The sequence below is a fragment of the Rosa chinensis genome, chromosome 6 (assembly GCF_002994745.2).
Source record: "Rosa chinensis cultivar Old Blush chromosome 6, RchiOBHm-V2, whole genome shotgun sequence".
In the NCBI taxonomy this organism is placed as follows: Eukaryota; Viridiplantae; Streptophyta; class Magnoliopsida; order Rosales; family Rosaceae; genus Rosa; species Rosa chinensis.
Genome location: NC_037093.1, coordinates 11,798,301 through 11,819,453, shown reverse-complemented (window position 1 = coordinate 11,819,453; position 21,153 = coordinate 11,798,301). Strand labels below are relative to the sequence as shown.

Sequence of the window (21,153 nt, the reverse complement as noted above, 5' to 3'; positions counted from 1 at the left end):
CCTATCTTTTCACATGCTTGTTGTGATTTGTGAAGTTATTTGAGTAGCTCTAAATTTATAAGACATTTGATATTGTTCTTGCTTGCTGCAGTCTAAGAAAAGGGAAAAAAAGTCATATGTCTACAAATAAGTTGAGAAAGAAGGCCAAAGAAAGAGCTGAGTATCAAAGGGTAAGATTACCTAGCTTGCTTAAGGTTTTTGTGAATTTGGTAGAACTTTGTTCAATAGCAGATTTACTTTGTTTACTGCTGCTTTGTGTCAAGAAAAAGTTTGCAGCTGGCAGCAAACAGGTCTGCCTCAACAACATCAAGGCCTCAACAGACCACAACAAGACCTACAAGCTCAAGGCCTCAACAAACCACAACTGCCCCACCAAGTTCAAGGCATCCATAAGCTTCTACAATATCAAGCAACATGGATACAACTTCAACAAGGTCATCTCAAAGGATTAGACAAAGGTCAGGTACGGGAGATGAAAAACAGTAGTGAAATAGACCTCTTGGATTAGCATAGGCAACAATTGAATGTAGACATTCCTTTTTGTGCAACTATGTGATGTGTCACTTAGTTGCTAGCTCTAATTTTTTGCTAAGATTATTAGAGCTAAATTATAGTCATATTTGAACAATTGATGGTGGATGTATTGCTCTAATTTTTGTTTTTGGTAAATCAGAGCTTTTTCATAGCTTGCTGCAAATATAATGTCCTATTTTGAATGAAGTTGATTCACTTTAGAGTTAACGGATTCTTCTCCATGAAATTGAATGTTTTTTTAGCTCCAGTAGGCACTTTGGAGTTATATTGATGCAATTTGGTTTTTTTGTTGTTGCTGGCAATTAATATGCCTCATTTGTTGCTGCTGAATTTGGGGGTTTGGATTGGAAGTTTGATTCACTTTGGATGGAATTTTTGCTTAACAATGGGGGAAAATGAAGGGGGGGGGATACTAGACATTTTATAAATTACCAGGAATTTGGATTGCTAACTTGGCATTGCTTGGATGGCCACATCAGCAATAGGTCCTTGCATTTCCAAAACAATTGCCAAACCAAATCAACAAGCCTACAACAGAACAAGAGGATTATCGATTTCGGATTTCCACCAACAAGAACAAGATTACAAGAAGATTATCAATTTCGGAATTTCCACTTTCCAGCAACAACTCAACAAGATGATCATTATCAATTTCCAGCAACAACTTAACAAGAACAAGAAGATTATCAATTTTTAGATTGTCAATTTCAGCAACAAGAACAATAAGATTATCAATTTCCAACAACAAGCCAACAACTCAACAAGAACAAGAAGATTATCAATTCAAGCAGAACTTACTGTGGAGACGCTGAGGGAAGGAGTTGTGGAGCGGAGGGGAGAAGAAGTTGCTGGTTGAGATAGTGGAGGAAGAGTCGATACTGGAGCAGAGGGTGGAAGAAGCTTTCGATCTGGTTTCAGAGCAGCCGCGCGAGCAGAGAGAAAGAGAGAGCAAGAGCCGCCGGTTCTGATCTGATTTTGGAGTTCAGCCGGGAGCAGAGCCGCAGAGAGAAAGAGAGAGCGACAGAGAGAGCGACAAAGAGAGGTTGGAGATTGAGCCGCTGAGCGAGAGAGAGAGGATCACCAGCGATGGGAAGAGATTGAGCACGGAGGACTGGAGGAGAGACAAAGCTGAGCACAGGAAGAGATTGCTGCGTTTTGGCATTTGGGACGAAGTGACGGACTGACCTTATCAATTTGGGACTTTAGGTCTTATCACTTAAAAAAAAAAAAAAAATGAACGCCCAGCCAATCGCCTAGCAGCCTAGGCCGCCCGCCTAAATCCCCAGCGCCCAGAAGCTCCGATTATGCATTCCTCGAGGCGGAGAGGCGCCACCCAGGGCCTAGGCTGCCTAGGAGGCCGAGTTTTAGAACACTGGCTGGTGTTTATAGAGGCCTAATTGGAGGTGTGGGTGCCTAGAGCAATTCTACATGGACCAGGGTTTGTGTTTTGGTTCTAGTTGGTCTTGTGTGGGCTGTGGCTCTTAGGCCCATTCACTCTTGGGTCCACATTTGGGATCCAGGAGGCTTTTGCTTAAAAAGCTGGGCTTTGGTTCACTTTTGGATAGGGGACTTGGGTTCCTAGTCTTCATTTTTGAGATTTCATTTGCTAACGTTCAAGTTTTTGACACTGTTAGCTACCTTGTTCTCTCATGAGCCTCACCTTGGTTTGGAATTGGAAAAATTTCTCTTGTTACGGTCACGATTACGTTTACGTGGTTAAGCAGAAGTCATGTAGCATGTATTTGGTGGGTAAATGACATATACGAACTATTTGTTTTGACTACACTGATGCCTTTACGTCTCAGTTTAGATGCGTTTGTGCATCCTATTTTGTTTTATTACTATTCTTTTAATCCTCTTTAATTTCAATTAAGGCGGTCGTCCTCTCTAAAACAAAAGGACAAAAAAGTATTTGAATTCGAATAATTCTAATAAACAAAGAAAAAAAAAATCCTTGTAAATTAATGCAAAATCTCTTTCATGTGATTCTATATCAATACTAATCAAACAGCGGATCACGTTGCCGTAAACGTGCAAATGACGAATGGTCAAAACCGCGCGGCGCGTGGACTCCCAATTAGTCATACAAGACCGACAAACGCCGTCTCCAAAATTTCCGTTTGACACGGAACCCAACGCCAACTCTTAAAAGAGGAAAAGAAGAATCAGACAACTGCAACCTGCTCAGAGAATCTCATTCTATTTCTATCCCACCCAACCAGACCTTTCCCCTTCCAAAAATTAAATATTAAATTCCTAAAAATTAAAAAAATATTATCTCGATTTGGTTCCTCATCAGCTCAGCTTTAGTTTTAGTTCCATCAAAATCAAAACCTGCTATGATGGGCTCAAACTCAATCCAAATCCCAATCGCTCTGGCCTATCACACCTCCCCTCCTTCTTCTCTTTCACCTCTCACCTTCTCCCTTCCTCTACTTCCTCGCGCGCCTTTACCTCCCTCTCTACGACGTCGTTTCCAGACTCTCCGCCTCGCAATCCATCGCCGCTCTTCAATTCTCGCCTCCTCCTCCTCCGCGGCCGGCGTCACCAATTCCGCGCCGAGAAATGGAAACTACACCGTCAGCGATTTCATGACCACCAAAGAGCATTTACACGTCGTTAAACCCTCCACAACCGTCGACCAAGGTGAGAACCTCATCAACTTTTTACTCCGACGAAAGCTTGCTTTCATTTCCAACTGATTTCTTCGATTTTTTGTGCTTCGATTCTGTGGCTGTGCAGCATTGGATTTTCTGGTGGAGAAGAGAATTACCGGATTTCCTGTGATTGATGATGACTGGAAGCTGGTAAATCCTGCTTAATTTTGTGATTATATTTGAGATTGAAAATCAGTATTAGGTTTCGAAAGGAATGACGCTTGGTATTTATGAGTTTGTGTTGCTTGTATTCGTTTTGATGTTGCTGCAGGTTGGTGTTGTTTCGGATTATGACTTGTTAGCATTGGACTCCATATCAGGAAATATAGGAGGTATGGGTGTGTTGCAAGATCTGAATTTTTATACTTTCGTTTGCCTTTTCAGTTCTGTTGTATGGTGTGCTTATGATGTGTTGGTTAAGAAGTTATGGTTTGTTATGTTCAGACAATTTGCCATGTGTAGAATTTAGTCAGTTGATAGTGAATTCTGAGGGAGAGTAGAAGGATTTAGATCTTAAAAGACTTAAACAGTAGGTCAAATGCTCAAATTTAATCTTACGAAAACTGTAGTTTTTTTTTTTTGTTAATATTTTATTATTTTTTTAATGCAAAGTTGCTTACATGTCATTTTTCTTCTTCTTCTTCATACTACAAGCATTTTCTGTAGTAGAACTTGTGTGCTCTACTTCTCATAGTAACAGTGACGATGGTTTTTCTCTTTCAAGTATCCTTTGAGTACGGAATCTGAACTGAGGATAAAGTTGTAGACATTCACAAAGGAACGGATAAATGAGGGGAGCAAAGCATCACACTGTAATTGATATGAAATAAGCATACTTATACACTTTTTTCTTCTGTTGGGGAGCAGAATAAGTTCAACTTATCATCCCTGTTAACTTGAATCCATTTGTCAAGGCTGGTTTGCACAGTGTTGTATAAACTAATTTAACAATTTTAGTTTTCTTTAAAATAGATGGACGATCTGGTTTTCGCCTGTGTAATCGGGTCTATTCTGGACTGCCAGTATATGTGAGGTCTGTGGTCAGGGTGCCTTGAGCTTTTGGCTTATTGGGGGCTGCTTTGAACTCCTAAAATGAGGCTCCTTGTACACACATTTGCATGAAGGAAATTCAAATTGCTAAGGACACACCTAAAGAAATATAAATATTTGTGGATAGCTTGGTTAAAATATATAGTTACTAAAATTTCCTTGAATACAGTAAGGTCACAAGGAACTTTTGCGCTGACTTAAGTTCAATATTATCTTGTTGCTTAAAAGTTTGGCCACACCCAGTTTTCAACAAGAAAGAAAGAAAAAAAAGGAAAAAAAAAAGAGCACCAAATAATTGTCCAACCCTGTGCTACCAAAAGGAGATGAACTAGTTGCTGCATAGTATCACTCAAACATGATGTTCTTGCATTTTTATCTACAAAACACCAATTAAACTTACATAATAAAGGTTCTGGGCCTAAGGTAATATAGTTGTTTGACATGGGTAAGAGCCCTCTTCAATAGTAAAATTTGAGGACCTGAGGCATAGGTTCACCAGGCTCCCAAAGGAGATGCATCGACGTTGTTTGCCATCTTTAGCTTGTTTCTTATTGTTTTTGCTTATGTTTGTTTGTTTTTCGATGAAATGAATGGAAACTTATTATTATGTTATATTCCTCAGGTGGTAGTCAACATGACACAAACTTATTTCCAGATGTGGACAGTTCTTGGAAGGTATGTTTTATGTTGTTTGACGACAAGTCTTAATTTTTATTTACAAGTTCTCTATTGTGCTGTAATGTGTAATCTGCAATTAGATGATGGGTGTTGTTTTTGTCGGTTAAGTAGGAATATAATGGTGATTTGTAACTTTGATCATGATATTGAGACTAGCTGTTCTCATGTACACACCACATGTGGTGATGTACCCGGAGTCCCAGACTAGCAGAAGTTCACTGGCTATTGTTGCATTGGAGTTGTGAATTTGTCAAATATATTACTTTTACAGCTATTGGTGTAGGCTCACAGATTTTAAAGACAATGCACAGTGAACATGTTGGTAAAAGTGGTATAGATTCCCGAATCATAACTCTTGTCAAGACCAAGAAGTTCTGGCAGCCCCCGATCCCTGTCCTTTTGCCGGTGAGCTGTGGCCTGTTGGTTATTTGTAAAACCAACAACACAGAGGTCATGGATTCAAATCTCACTGCCATATGGAAATGAGATTAGAAAAAATAAATAAGGTTTAACATGGTGGTAAAAACCATTGGTTATTTCATTATTTTTTGGGGAGTGAAATCGACACCCCCTTCCTAATAGTTTAATAGTTTTACATCTTGCTCTTATCTCTTCGCCAAAACTACCCTGCCTGCCTTTATCTCTTTCTCCTGCTCTATCTCCTTTCTTTTTCTCTTCTCGGATGGTTCCTCTTTCATAGGCAAGTTGATCAGTTTATAAAGTTCAATGCCTAGAGTCTAGAAGTGTGGATTTTGAATTCAAGTTTAAGATGCAGATAATTAAAAGGCTTTTCATCCTTTTCACCATCATCCTTCTTCCCCAATTTTTTTTTTTTTTCCTAACCCAGGAAGGATTAAAGTCAATTTGTTGTCTGAGGGAAAAAAGTTTAAAACCAGATCCACAAACCCTACTAGCTCCTGAAATTGAAGGTTTTTCAAGCTCTTGCTCTCACCATTCTTTCCCTCCTTGGTTCACTACGACGAGTCAGATAGGCCTTTGGGAAAAAGAGGTTTTGGTCAAAAATGAGGTGGATGGTAAATGAAGGCTTGAGGGAAGAGAGAAAGAAGAACAAGAGTAAAAAAGAAAAAAGCAGAGAAGTTGTTGAAATGTAGAGCATTAGATCCCAGAATAGTAAGAGAGAGAAAAAGAGATGAGAGGATTGGAGGAGAGAGAGATATAAATGCAGTCCGGGAATTTTTGGCAAAGAAGAAAAGAGTAAGATGTAGAAATATTAAAAAAAAAAAAAAAAAACAACTAGGAACGGGGTGTGAAATTGGATTTCACTACCGCTACCCCTTTTTAAATTTTTTTTTCCTGTTCAGCTAATATCTACCAGATCAGAAGTTGGGGACATGGTATTGGAATTTGGCAAAGCGTAATGATTTTACAATATGAATGCTCAACAATACTAAATCACTAGGTTCTTGCTAGAATTTTATTTCTATTGTTTTATATATATTGATTCCTCTCCTTTTCTTTTCCATAAGGTTTCATCATATTTCCTAACAATATAACTTTTTGGAAGATTCTAAAATTTTGAAGAAAAAGAGATTATGCTGGTGGCCTTTATCATAAAAAGTCGCTATTGCATACTAAAAAGTCTTATTTTACTATTCATCATATCAGTGGGAAAGTTGATGTTTGAGGAATAGGAGGAAACAAATGTATAATTTTGCCAAACACTCCATTCAAATAGTCATATGACTCCATGATTTAGATCAGTTTTCTGTTCTGCCATCACTTATTCAGTATCTAGTATGACTCAATTTTTATCATATGAAAGCTTTTTGAAGAAATTATGGTGGTTAGACCGCACCTGACATAGCGATAGACTTTATATGTGCTAACAAGTGATGATTGATAGAACCTTAGAAATCATGTGATGTTTTTGTTATTTCTTTTTCAGTTGTAACTGTACTCCCCTTCGAGTGAGTACTGCAACCCAGAATGTCTGCTCAAATTAAATTTGAGATAGTTTATGTGACCTAGAATCTTAAATTGGAGACAGTATATTTGTCCTATAGCTTCTTATTTTTGATATTACTAAGAGATGTGGTTAGTTGCATCATGGAGAACTTTCTAATTCTGGATGAGTATGGCAGACATTCAATGAAATACAGAAATTGCTTAGCAAAACGAATGGAAAAGTTGTTGGCGACTTGATGACACCTGCTCCACTTGTTGTTCGTGAAACCACCAACCTAGAAGATGCTGCTAGGTAATTTGATTTAATCTCAATTTCCTTAAACATCTATTCTGTTTAAGAAGATTTATTGAAGTACATTTCATTTCCGGTGTGTTTATTGAACAAAGAGTGATGAGAAGCTTTTGGAGCTTATGGCCACTGTTAAGATTTAACTGGACTAATTTCTCACACCTTTTGACTCGTGGAAGTTATGATTCTGCTTTTCATGCTAAAATACAATAGCAACAGACGGTTTTTCACATAAATGTGTAGTTTTAGTTAGTAACTTATCTCTGGGTCAACCAGTCTGTTTTAACTCTTTATATTTCGTTAGGTTGTTGCTTGCGACAAAATATCGCCGACTGCCAGTTGTAGATAGTGATGGCAAGCTGGTAAGAATCCTTTTCTTTTTAAACAATAACAAGTTTCTTATTTGTTGCCTTTTTGGACACTAGATTGTGGTAAGTCAGTTTCTAATTGATTTCCTTTCACTGTTAAAAGGTTGGGATCATTACAAGGGGAAATGTTGTTAAAGCTGCCCTTCAGATAAAACGTGGTAGTCAAAAATTAGCTTAGTTCAAAGGAACATTGTTGGAGCTCATACACATGCACAATGAGCTAGCTAGAAGTTCATGAACTCGAATATGTCACCATTATTTCTGCCGCACACAGGCTGAACCTGTAGTTGCAGCGATTAACTAAGAGAGCCAATTATAGTATTGTAGATTGCTCTATAAGAGGGTTGTCCTTGTATTTTTCATGAAATATATATATGTATATTTTAGGCTTGTAATTGATCAACATTGTCTAGGTCCTCTAGGATCAGACCTGAATTTTGTATTATAAGTAATTTCTTATACTTCACAGATTATTATGATCTCAGAACCATGAGAATTTAATTTTTATTGGTTTCTAAGGAACTTGATCGATATTGCTCTTATGTGACTCCAGATTATTGTCACATTGTTTTGATGATAATAAATCATATTGAAACAATATTCAGTCGTATGACTGGGAATCTGCAATCAAATTGTAGATGTGTGAAGAGATTTCAAAGCTAGCCCGATTGAATATGAGGTAACCACAATTTTAATTCAGTTCTCTCCAAAAATTATCCGTCTTGAACCCCATGAAAGCCCTGGACAATCCTGAGTTTTTAATTTTTAATTTTTTTTTATCAAAATTCTCCTAGGATGCAACTCGAGTGGTTTGGATGAGTTACAAGACCAATTCAAGTTCAACCCATAATTGCGATCTCACACTAGTTCTCAACCAGGTCAGGTCACAATCAATATTGGCAAATGGTCTATAAAAATACACATATATACTACATATAAATATTTTATTTTCTTGCATGCCAGCTTCCAATCTGTTTTTACCCTCAGAATGTATATAGTAACACTGGGTTCTTGCTATGGATCACAGAACATAAAGCAGACGGCTAAATAATTTTTTTAACCCTTTGCACCAAAGCAATATGGTTCCTCACAAAAAGCTCAATAATTCACATATTAATCCTGATTTGTAAGGAAGAAACATCCAGTACAACTTATGAAGTATAAAATATTTGACAAAACGAAAACATCGGCGACAACCTAGTCAGTAGGAATACACTTTTGTCTTCACTTTCATCCTAGGTTTTGAGTGAGTTACTCTCTGGTTCTCTAGTAACTATATTCTTCGTACTTTCAACTTAACAAATGTTCTACTGACTTGTGGTTTCACACTTTAATGTAAACAAAAAATCTGTGAGGAGAAGAACAGAAACAGAGAAGGAATGCGTTCATTGGTCATATGAGACTAATGAGAGTAGTTTTTGACTATTTGTAAACAAAAATGTTAAGACATACACTGAACTTTCTCTAAATTAAGTTGAAGCTATAAATTGTATTTTTATTGTTCTTTGTCCTTTAGACTTTCGTAGTGGGTTTTCTTAGCAAAAGCAAGAAAACCTTCTGGGTCCAATAAGAAAATTAGTGCATAGTGGAATCTCATAAATAGTGTCTTTTTGTGTAACACGTTGAGAATTTCCACAATGCACTTATAGAATTAACAATATATCCCAACACCTATACCTTGCTTCATTTGGTTACTTATATTGCACGCAAACCCACTACTTCCTTGGCATATTATAAACATTTGAATGTACGTGTAGATTAGTATAATGGTTCAAATAAAGAAAGATCAACTTTAGAGAAACAATTTTCTATGCAGTAGGTTTTTAGGTACTATATCCCTCCCTCTACTAATTTTGGCACCTTAAAAGTAGATTATGTCCATTTTTTACACCCCAATCTTCATAACGACTGTTTTCATTGCGCTTTATCACTTTCTGAAAAAAAGAAAAGCCAAATTAGCTCCTTATCACTTCTGAAAGAGGAAAATCCCTCTTCACTTTTCCAACTAAGTATCACCAACTCATTGTATGAACTATGAATTTGATGACAGATTCAACTGTTCTTTCTTGCCTTATAAAATTTATAGTCCCTGCATTTGTTTCGTACTCTCATTCATCTCATGCTACTTAAGCTCAGATTCATAAACGTTTTTTAAAATTATTTGATGTTGGAAATAATGAACTCGATCACATAATCTTCAACTAGTTCAGATTCAACTGTTCTTTCTTGCCTATATAAAATTTATAGTCCCTGCATTTGTTTCGTACTCTCATTGATCTCATGCTACTTAAGCTCAGATTCATAAACGTTTTTTAAAATTATTTGATGTTGGAAATAATGAACTCGATCACATAATCTTCAACTAGTTCCTTCGCCTTGGCAGTATTCTACAATAAAGACTGAACAAATAGTTCCATTTTTGGGTGCATCCATATAAGTTCACCTCGGGAGCAACCCTGGAGTTACCCTAACCCTGACAACACCAGATCTTTACAATGAAGCCTAATAATAAGATTAATTGATTCCTCTCCAGAAAATATCTTTGATTCTTTCCAGAAGATCAGCTTGACCTCAGAGACAGACTGTAAAGTATTTTCCCTGGCAGATAGCAAAGCCGCATAATGAGTGTTTTGAACTCTTGATCCCAAAGCACCAGCCTGATATTTTCTTGATCCAAACTCTTCCAGAAAACTCTAAACCATACAGTCTTTATCGTATGTGTAACGGGCATGATCGCATAGATTCCACATATCTGTGACAAGACACAAATGCTCAGGGGGCTCCCTCCCTCCTTAGCCCCACTGACTGTTATAGTCTGTCTGTGTTGGGAATTCTAGTCTTTACAGCTGGTAAAGCTCTTAAAGGACTGTTTTTAGGAAATCCCATGTTTTAGGCGGATCATTGACAAGCTTCCATCAATGGACCTTCAGCTCAGTCATACATCTACTTCTCCTACCAAAGTATCAATTATGAATTATCTGCAGGGAAATTATGCATACTTTTTAAAGAGGATTCAAAAGATTGAGTACTTTGCAATCTGTATTGCAGACATCTTTCAACATCGAATTTTGAATAGCTTGAGAATTACTGTCTGTTCTAGCTGTCTACCATTACCATTTCCAATCATCTAAGTTGATGTGATTTGGACCATCACGTCCTCGATTCTAAAACTCCACCTAAATCTTATTGTAAGTTCCTGACTTAAAACAAAAATGCCGCCCCACTCTGTGATGGATGTTAACTCTACTAATTCTATCCAGAGGCCTGAATATCTGTAATGTTTTGTCACCTTTGTGTTATTAAAAATAAAAAAAAAACAAGCTTCGTTTTTTAAATATTCATCCAAACCTCCACCAGGAGTCTCCATTCATGGTGATCAAAGTACAAATTCCTATCTCAGTGCATGTTCCTATACTAAAGGCAGAACTATTGTCAGTTTGTTTAAGGCTCATCCTCATTAGTATGGTTAGGTTGGCGCGGTTGGGCTCACCCTATATGTAATATATATATATATATATATATATATATATATATATATGCGTATATTAGAAGTACGTAGGAGAGTTCTAAAGAGGATGCATGTCCTCGGTCTTTTTATAAGCTAATTGAGAATTTAAAATCGTGTAGGCTTTTATAGAACATCCTCGGTCTTTGCCGTGTAATGTAAGTTAATCAAAAATTGTTTGGCTATTACATTACCATTATCATCATTTTAGTTTTATTCAACAAATGGTATATGTGAAAACTTTGCAGGAATTACATGATCAAACAATTTCTAATTTAACTAATCATTTTTTGCACACATGATCTTTATAACAACATAATAAGATGGCGTATCCTTTCCCTCTTATTAGATTCCTGGATGATACTCAAAAACAGAATATTGATACTTCTGATTCAGTTGCTGACTATATCTTAAACTCTAAATGGAATCATGCCAAGCTAATTTCAGTTCTTCCTCGGGACATAGTTAAGCAGTATTATCTGTTCCTATACCTTTCTTCTCTCAACAGGATGAAATGATTCTCTGTAAAATCTGCTTCCTCCTTAATTACTCAAAATATGGCAGCTCTTTCTAATTCTAAACTTGTAATGAAAATGTGGTGCACAACCTTACCTCCCAAAGTTAAAGTCTTTACTTGGCAACTGTTTAATTAGGAAATGATTGCTTACAAGAGATAATATTTTTACTAACCAACCTATTGATCGAAATTGTCTTTTTTGTCATTCTCCTTTAGAAACTCTGGATCATCTTTTCTTCAGATGTGACTTCTCTAAACAGGTTTGGAACATTACCTTCCCTTCTATGAATCTCTCGGATTGGAATGCTTCTTTTATTGATTGGATTAATCTACTAACTTCTATAACTGATTCAAATGATAAGCATCCCTTCAATATTGCTCTTGGTACTTCTTATTTTATTTGGAAAGCTAGAAACTATTTAATCTTTAGATATAATATCAATATTACCAATACAGCTGGTACATGCTACAACTCAATTTGTTCATGGATATGATCAATATAATTCTACCCTTCCAAATAAACGGTGCTCTGAAACATTAATTAAATGGCAACCTCCTTTAAGAGGTTTTTTAAAACTTGATTTCGACGGTTCAGTTTTGCAAAATCAAAGCAGTTTTGGGGGCTTCATTTTCAGAAATATAGATGGAGAACCGATACTTGAAAAGTAGAAGGAGATTCTAAAGTTCTTGTCAAAAGTATACTGGGATCCAATAGTTAAACTCCATGGAGAATTAAAAAGCTAGTTCAAGACATCCTACATTTGAAGACTTTGTTGCATAACGTGTCCTTCAAACATGTTAAGAGAGAAGCAATTTCTTGGCTGATGCAATTGCCAGTGTCGGTCACAACAGGAGGTGTCATGCCTTGCCTCTTAATGCAAATCAGGTTTTCTTGTTTGATAATTTAGTGTTTGGTTGTAATAGGGGGACTAAGTTGTAATTTTTGCTTTCTTCAATAAAAAATAAAAATGAACGTTTTTATACATTGCCTTGCACTAAAAGCATGTCCAAAAAAAAACTTTTTACACTAAAGAGAAACCTCTCGATTTTTACCCTATCCGTCAGGCTCTTCCTACCCTCAAACTCTCTCTTTCTTTTCTGATATGCAATGTAGCCAATCTAATCCCAATTTCCTTGCATTCCTCTCTCTTTGCTTCAGGTTTTTCTAGTTTGCTCTTTTTTGGGTTCTCTCCTGTGAAGTAAATTATCGCACCTATAGTTAGACCTGTAAATGGAGCGGATTTTAATCCGGATCTGCTCCGAATCTGTGGTTATTTGATGAGTTTGGATTGAAAAATTTAATCCATTGATCAGTTAATGATCCGGATCCATTAATCCGTTTATTTACCTGATCAAACACAGATTTAGGTTGATCCGATCCGTTAATGATCAGGTCCATTTTTATAATAATAAAATATTTTTTTTATTTATATATTATTATTTTTGAAAATATAAAATATTAAGAATATTTTAGAAATTTAATATTTTAGTTACCTTAGTTTATTATTCTAGGGAATATTTTGATAATGTAGATCAATTTTTGGCGATACTGTTCATGTTGTTTTAATATTTTATGAGGTATCAAGATAAAAATTTAATATTACTTTTAAAATTAAAAAATATTTGTAATTATAAACGAATCGAATTAGCGGACCCGGATACGAATTTGGATTTAGCTATCAATGATCAGCCGGGTTAGCGGAGTGGATTGGGTTGAAATTTTTTTACTAAATGGATTTGGATTTAGGTCGATCCGATCCAGATCCGTTCCAAATTTGATCCATTAACAGGTCTACCTATGGTCCAACCAATTGGGAAAGAATCAATAGATTCCTTTTCGGGAGTGATTCATCCTTCCTGAACGTAGCATACAACTCTCTCTGTACTGCGCTCTCCAAGTATGCTTGTTACTCCCTTCAATAGGTCCCTCAAATTCAAATGATTGTTGTAGAGGCAATCGCTTCCCGCTTGGGGAGGTTGGCCATCAGAGGCGACTGAGCCTGGTTGGAGTAGGCGGTGGTAGAAGAAGGAAGTGCATGTGTTTTTTTAGTGGTAGAGTTGGTGACTACAAGTCCGGCGGTGCTTGAGCTGGATTGGTTCATGATTAGTGACGGAGCATTTGACAATCTGGGAATGACCGGTATCTCTACCACTTCCAAAACCCGGCTCACAAACAACGAGACCTCTCCAAAGGATCATGGTTCTTCAAATCGACCACAGTGGTGCTCGGGGATTACGACGGGCTCTGCGACATTCAAGAGCTGCCACTCAATCACCTCCTGATTTGTTTGGGAGGATGTGATGCAGCTGTTGGTGGTGATTGATTTAGGGCTGCTCTTCTGTTGTCGGGAGAGGTATCACTTTTTTTAATCTTTCTCTACGGTGTTGGAATTTGAATACATGTATATTCATAATGTGTGATGTTTGTGGGAGGTTGGGTTATGGAGGGACAGGTTGTCGGGCTCCTTAACAGCCACCAGCAGCAAGTGTTGTAGTTGCTCCGCCACAGGAGGAGAGGGATGTGGCACCTACCACCCCTTCCTTGGTGATATGGAGTGCAAGCTTTGGTGTATAGGGGGCCTCGTATGTAGTTCCAATGTTGCAAGGGGTTTTGGGTGGTGTGGAGGATCGGGTGGGTCAGGCCTCAACTATTGCACAACTACCTGAGGTGGAGGTGACGTTGCCGTCTTTACCGGCTCCAGAGGCTCAGGGTGCTTAATTGCAAAGGTTCAGGACTAATAAACCCTTCATCCCTCCGGGTTTTGCTACCCCTACTTTGGGTAAGCGACAAAGCCTCAATTTTCTTGACTCACCCTTGAAGAGGGGTAGGATTGTTGAATTGGAGGCACCTACTGACTCGGGTGTTGGGGGAGTGTTACCTGGTTTGGATGGCATATTGGCTGAGGAGATTGGTCTTGCTATTGTTACATATATTGATCTCGGCTAGCTCAAATGAAAGGGAGAAAGAACCATTTGATTGGTGGTGCTCTAAGGGCCAAGGCATCTTCAAGCTCCAAGAGGAAATCTTATGTTTCTTTGATGGGGAATAAATCATCTCCTACGAGGATGGAATCCTCCCCTATGGAGAAGGATTATATTTCAGTTCTTGTTCAGAGTCACTCATCCCTTAATGGCAATAAATCAACAAATAAGGTGGCCAATGTAGCTCTGCAACATGATTTACTTGATTGACTGGATGAGGAGACTCGTCATGGTATTTTGATGTAGTTATGGTGATCACACAATTAGATTAGGGCTGTCAATGGGTTGTGCTGGGTTGGGTTCGTGTCGGGTCAAGATATTTGTAGTGTCACAAGAGACAAACTCAAACCCAACCCATTTAATAATCGTGTTGAAAATTTAAACTCAAACCCAACCTATTTATTAAACAGGTTACCCATTACCAACCCGCTTAAGCCATTTAATAATAGATCGTGTCGTGTTGGACAAAATGACTCATTTAAGGGTTAACACTGCGACCCATTTAACTAAAAAAAATGCATAAATTGATTAAGTTCACTAAAAACACCATAAGATGAAGAATATAAATAATTATATATAATTCATAAATAATTAAATCCACTAATGATGAAGTAAAATATTTTAAATTGTCCAATCTTAGGATTAAATACTCCCAACGTCCAAAATTTCAAGAAGAAGTATAACATAATCGGGTTATACGGGTTCATTTTGTGTGGGCAGATTGACTCACAACTAGGGATGGCAAAAATCCCCAGAGCGGCGGAGCTTCATTGGATACCCGCCCCTGATGGGGGGAGAATTTGGGGACAATGGGGAATATCTTAGATTGGAGATGGGGCAGGGATGATATTGTGATCCCCATCCCCAAACCCGCCCCAATAATATATACATATATTTAACTATATATATTTTAATTTATTTTTTATAATATAAATCATAAATATATACATTTACTACTTTACTTTAATGGCTACACTTTTACTTTAATGGTGTTTTGACTTTTGCACTCAATGAATTATGATTTATGAATTTAATCATGTTTTAAATTTATTTGTTGTAGATTTTGATTTTAAAAAAGGCAATATGAGAAAAAAATATTTTATTTATTAAATTCTTATTGGGAATTTGGGGCGGGTTTGGAGGTTTAGTCCCCAGTGGGGATGGGGATGGGGAATCCCCAATATAATTTTATTGGGGATTGGGGCGGGGATGGAGGTAGAGAATGACCTCGGGGATGGGGATGGTATTGTGATCCCCATCCCCAACCCGCCCCATTGCCATCCCTACTCACGACCGACCTGCTTTTTAATCGTTCGGGTTCAACTTGCTTTATTTCGTGCGGGTTTCGAGTTGTGTTATTAAGTCGTGTCAGAATTGACAGCCCTAAATTAGATAGTAGTATGAGATACTGATTTTATTTTATTATTTTATTTTGTATTTATGAGCGAACATGCGCGTGTATGCGTAGCATTATGTATGAGAAATTATATTTAAAAGGCATGTCTCTTTCTAATAATATTTGTGTGTATGCGTAGCATTATGAGCGAACCAATAATAAAGTTTCGTTTCTACTATTAAAAAAAAAAAAAAAATCCATGTTGAGTGAGGATGGCTTTTTACCCTATACCCTAAACATTACAAATTAGACATTTACCATATTCTAAGTCATTGGATGAAAAAGATCATTTACTCTTTTTATTTTCTTTCACCTGAGAATACACATCATTTACTTCATATATTTAAAATTTTGTGCTCAGTCTTTGTAATGATATATACTATCTCTCCATCTTTCTTCAGATTATGAATTCATTGGGTTGCTTTGTTTCCTTGACAAATTTTAATATGTATGCTACATCATTGATTTTTATGCACTTTTGAGTTTGTAAGATTCTAATGTTGGGGTTGTGTGGTTTCGATATAAAACTAAATGTGGAAATGACAAAATCCCACATAAAAAATGAGACACAATAACATAAGGAATATAAGTTGTTGAATTATCATTTGGGATAAAATTCACAAATATTTATGTCAATACCAAATGTATGCCTAATTTAAAAGTGGACCACGCGGGTCGGTTGCCGCAACATCTGGATCCGCCTCGCAAATCCATAAGTCTCTGGAAGTTACTTATAGAGAAATTACCCTAAATGACACTTACATTGTCCACGAAAATGACCCACTTTGATAACTTCGAACCTAACACTATTCACCACTTGATTGATTTATACATGAAAGGAGAAAACAAGAAGTTTTTCTCATTTTGAACGTGACGTAGGAGTTATTGTAGGAAATTAGTTGACAACATATGAAGTTATGAACATAGGTCAATCCGAACGCTACAGGATTTTCGACATTAGTTGTCACCCTAAATATAGCCACTGATGAAGAGGATGAGAGTTGATGTGGGGGTGGGTTATTAATATTTGAACCAATAAGACTCTAGTAAGCCTAATTGCGATGTATCAATTTCTGTCTGTCATGTGCATGAAAACGAGTATTCAGCTGGAGTATTTACTCAACAAAAGTAGACTTTTTGGTGCAAACTTTGCACTCAAATCTCTGCATGCTTATAAAGTTGTTGGATGCAATCTTTTTCTGAATAAGGGGAAGCAGAAAACAGAATCCAAATGAATCTGGGATTGTATCACAGTAATTATGCAACTAATGCCACATGCACTACCGACTGCACTGATGAGAAAGAAGACACAACGCATACGGTAAATCTTTTCCCTTCTTTTATTGTTTCTCCCTTTTCCTTTTTGGATGAAATTTTACAACGTCATTTTTAATTATTGGTTAGATAATATCCTATGCACCACATAGTAACAACCATCTATTATCAAATAATGTTAGATTTGTGTTGGTGTTTTTACTTGGTGGAATAAATATTTGGTTTATGATGAGCTTAGGACAAGAAATGAGCAAAAAAGAGAATTAGAATAGGTCAAGAGTTTAATCTTACATATTGGAACTCACTTATAGTTTAATATTCTTGCATTTTCTTCTTTACTTGAGCACAGGTACGATCAATAATGTGATCAACGTGCACACAAAATTTTATTATGCACTAAACTAGAAGTGAAGCTTTAGGGCTATAAATTGAGCTCATGGAGAGAGCTAGCAAAGCTGGCCAACTGCTCTTGCTATACACCAAAAATGGATTCACAAGCTGACCATCCCAAACTTGAAATATTCTTCTTCCCATACATTCTCGGTGGTCACTTGATCCCCATGATAGATTTGGCCAGGCTCTTTGCATCTCATGGAGTGAAAGCCTCCATTGTCACAACCCCTCACAATGTCCTCCTCTTCCGAAATGCAATCCTCAGAGATCAAGAATTAGGCCATGACATCGGCTTCGTCACACTTAATTTCCCGGCAGAGGAGTTCGGTTTACCCAATGGTTGCGAGAACGAGCTCGCCACTACTAATGGGGACATGTTCATTAAGCTGTTCCTGGCTACCATGAAGCTCCAAGATCCTCTGAGGAAGCTTCTGTCCGAGACAAAACCAGATTGTCTTGTCTCGGACAGGCTCTATCCTTGGACTGCAAATGTCACAGATGGGCTTGGAATCCCAAGGATTGTGTTCGATGGGAGTGGTTGCTTCTCTCACTGTGTTGAAGAAAGTCTTAGACTCTATGCTCCCCATGAGAAAGTTGTGTCTGAGACAGAGTCTTTTGTTGTGCCCGGACTGCCCAACAAGATTGAGCTAAAAAGGTCAATGCTGCCAGACTATGTCAAATCTGAAAATGGATTCACTCATTTTCTCAATGAAGCCCTAGAAGGTGAGATTAAAAGCGATGGGGTTGTGGTCAATAGCTTCTATGAGTTGGAACAAGCTTATGCTGATTATTTTCAGAAGGAGATGAAGAGGAAAACATGGCACATAGGACCAGTCTCCTTGTACAACAAAAGCAACATTGACAAGGTTGAGAGAGGGATCAAAACCTCCATTGATGAGTATAGTTGTTTGAATTGGCTTGACTCCAGAGAACCCAACTCTGTTCTTTACATTAGCTTTGGAAGCATGCCAAGGATCACTTCAGCACAGCTCTTGGAGATTGCTCATGGGCTTGAGGCTTCAGATCACCATTTCATTTGGGTGATTGGGAGGATTTTAAATTACTCATCAAAAGAGAAACAACAAGTAGAGATGGGTTTGCTTCCTGTGGGATTTGAGGAGAGGATTTCGAATTCCAAAAGAGGGCTTATTATCAGAGGCTGGGCTCCTCAGCTTTTGATACTTGAACACCCAGCTGTAGGAGCTTATATGAACCACTGTGGGTGGAACTCCATCATTGAAGGTGTCACTGCTGGTTTGCCTATGATCACTTGGCCTTTCTCCTCTGAGCAGTTCTACAATGAGAGGTTCATCGTCAACATCATCAAAGTTGGGATTTCAATGGGAAATGAGCACTGGGTTCCACTGAAGGAGCTGCCTAGAGTGACCATAAAGAGCGACAAGGTAGCAAGTGTTGTGAACAGACTGATGGGCAGGGAAGAAGCTGAAGTGGTTGAAATGAGAAAGACAGCAGCAGAGTTTAGAGACAAAGCCATGCAAGCTTTTCAAGAAGGTGGTTCTTCTTACAACAATGTTGATGCTTTCATCGAGGAGCTCAAGTCTCGCCGTAAAGTTCAAAACGGTCATCTGTAAACACTATTATAAATTTATAACCAAACCAGCAATGGATAGATGATCAAGAAAGATAAGCTATAGCAGGTCTGTTGGTTTTGGGTCAAAATTGGAAAACATGGTTTTGCCTCCTAAACCCTACCCTTTACTGTATTATGTTTCTTATCTTTAGATTGACAATACCTTTTGATTTGGGCAAGTAAGAGTAAGCAAGTCGCTTTAACTTATTGGGCAAGCACCGTTCAATCCCTATCCTAGTGACCAATTGTTATGAGCAGCAATTGGGTTTTAATTTGTGTATCGCTTGGACTTGTTTCTAAATTCTAATGGTGCGTAACTATTTGTCCTTTTAGAAATCACGAGCTGGTTGGTTGCATGGTCCCATTTGGCAGGCAAATAATTGGCCTCTTTGGGGAGAGGTACGTAGTTCGTTTCTTGTCATCAATAATTCAACTCAAAAGTCCAAAGTGGGTTACGGGGATTTATTTTCACGAGTGTACTTCCACTGAGAGGTTTTTTTTAATTTTAAGGGATCTCTTGTGAGACCCACTTTTCAATCTTATTTCGATATCTCAATCGTTTAGTTTTTAGATCCTAATGTATAGATTACTTCTGTAACTTTTTCAGCCAAAGATGATTATTAAGGTATTGAATTGAATTAAATCAATGAACGAGCTGAATATATCTAATCTAAATCGTTCATGTTTATAATTGTAAATCACATTTATGAATACCTTAACGATTATCAATTTGGCTGAAAATTTGCAAAGGTGATATACTCATATAGACCTAAAAACTGAATGGTTGAGATGTGAATATGTGATAAAAAAGTGAGTATAATAAGCTATCCCTTAAAATAACAAAAAAACAAGGTATAATAAGCTATCACTAGAAGGGCCTTTGTTACTTCCACAATATTATTTTCTTTCACTCTACATCATATCTATGAGGACTAAAGAAATTCATTATTTTCGTGGGGTTATTACATTATAATCCCTTACATCATAATTATGTATAATGAGTTGGTAAACTATGGTCCGTTGGTTTTTTAAATTGTGAAGCTCACATGTTCAAACTTTATTGACATTATAAGATGGGCGGGGCAGATAAAACGTTGTCGTTTCTACTGAGGGAAAAAAAAACTATAGACAATTAGGAAATCATATGATCTCATTTCTGTTACAACTTACCTTATGGGGTAGCAAGCCTTCTAATTGCTTCATGGAATGTTTGGGGGTAATTAGGAATTGACCTTACTGTCTCCAAACCACCCCTTTTTAAACAAACTACACTCTCCTCCATGAGTAATTCTTCAATGAAAATGTGCATGGATGGAGGTGTGGTTTGTAAACAAAATGGGTATCAATTTCACCCAATTTTATTTATTTTTTAACATGAATTTTCACCCCATTTAAGAATCGTATTCTAAACTTGAAACAAACCCATTCGGCATGAAGTGGCTACATCTCCACCGAATAAACCTACACCAACACATACGTGACAATGAACTGGATTTTGATCTTAATCAAGTCTTGATATGTTGTTATTGGACATGTTTAAATTTGATACTTCAATCCTTTAACCCGTTAACGGATCAACATAATAGATCAAATATAGAGTTAAGTAATCCGATCCACCTTTTAATAATAAAATATTATATATATGTATATATTTAAATATTAAATGAATTATATTTATAGGTTTACAAATACAATTTGGTACAAAATAAAAATTGTTTGAACCCTTCAAAAAAAAAAATTGTTTGACTGTTTTGTTACAATTTAATTCATTTACTGCATGCTAAGTTCGTATTTAGTTATCAGTGGTCTGCTGAAGAATTAAATTGGATTCGTTGAGTTTTATTTATTTATTAAATAGATTCGATTTTAGATCAATTCTAGTTCATTGACACGATTGCTAACATAATAAATATTTACCCCTTCACATGTGTTCCGCACATGTCAATTTGATTTTTTTTATTTTTTATTTATTTTTAATTTAAAAAAGTTAAA

The 21,153-nt window shown here is 37.0% G+C and overlaps 2 protein-coding genes across 2 annotated transcripts; both read left to right on the top strand.

Annotated features, from left to right (window-relative positions):
* Positions 1 to 2,706: 2,706 nt before the first annotated feature.
* LOC112169536 (CBS domain-containing protein CBSX2, chloroplastic) lies at positions 2,707 to 8,009 on the top strand. The gene is made up of 7 exons (XM_024306577.2): positions 2,707 to 3,180; positions 3,277 to 3,341; positions 3,463 to 3,523; positions 4,864 to 4,916; positions 7,022 to 7,137; positions 7,439 to 7,496; positions 7,606 to 8,009. Exons 1-7 carry the CDS (start codon positions 2,874 to 2,876, stop codon positions 7,678 to 7,680), a joined length of 735 nt encoding a protein of 244 aa, XP_024162345.1. The 5' UTR covers positions 2,707 to 2,873; the 3' UTR covers positions 7,681 to 8,009.
* A 45-nt stretch (positions 8,010 to 8,054) lies between these two features.
* LOC112169535 (abscisate beta-glucosyltransferase) lies at positions 8,055 to 19,467 on the top strand. The gene is made up of 4 exons (XM_040508719.1): positions 8,055 to 8,181; positions 8,297 to 8,380; positions 17,120 to 17,223; positions 17,527 to 19,467. Exon 4 carries the CDS (start codon positions 17,663 to 17,665, stop codon positions 19,160 to 19,162), a length of 1,500 nt encoding a protein of 499 aa, XP_040364653.1. The 5' UTR covers positions 8,055 to 8,181; positions 8,297 to 8,380; positions 17,120 to 17,223; positions 17,527 to 17,662; the 3' UTR covers positions 19,163 to 19,467.
* The last annotated feature ends 1,686 nt before the right edge of the window (positions 19,468 to 21,153 follow it).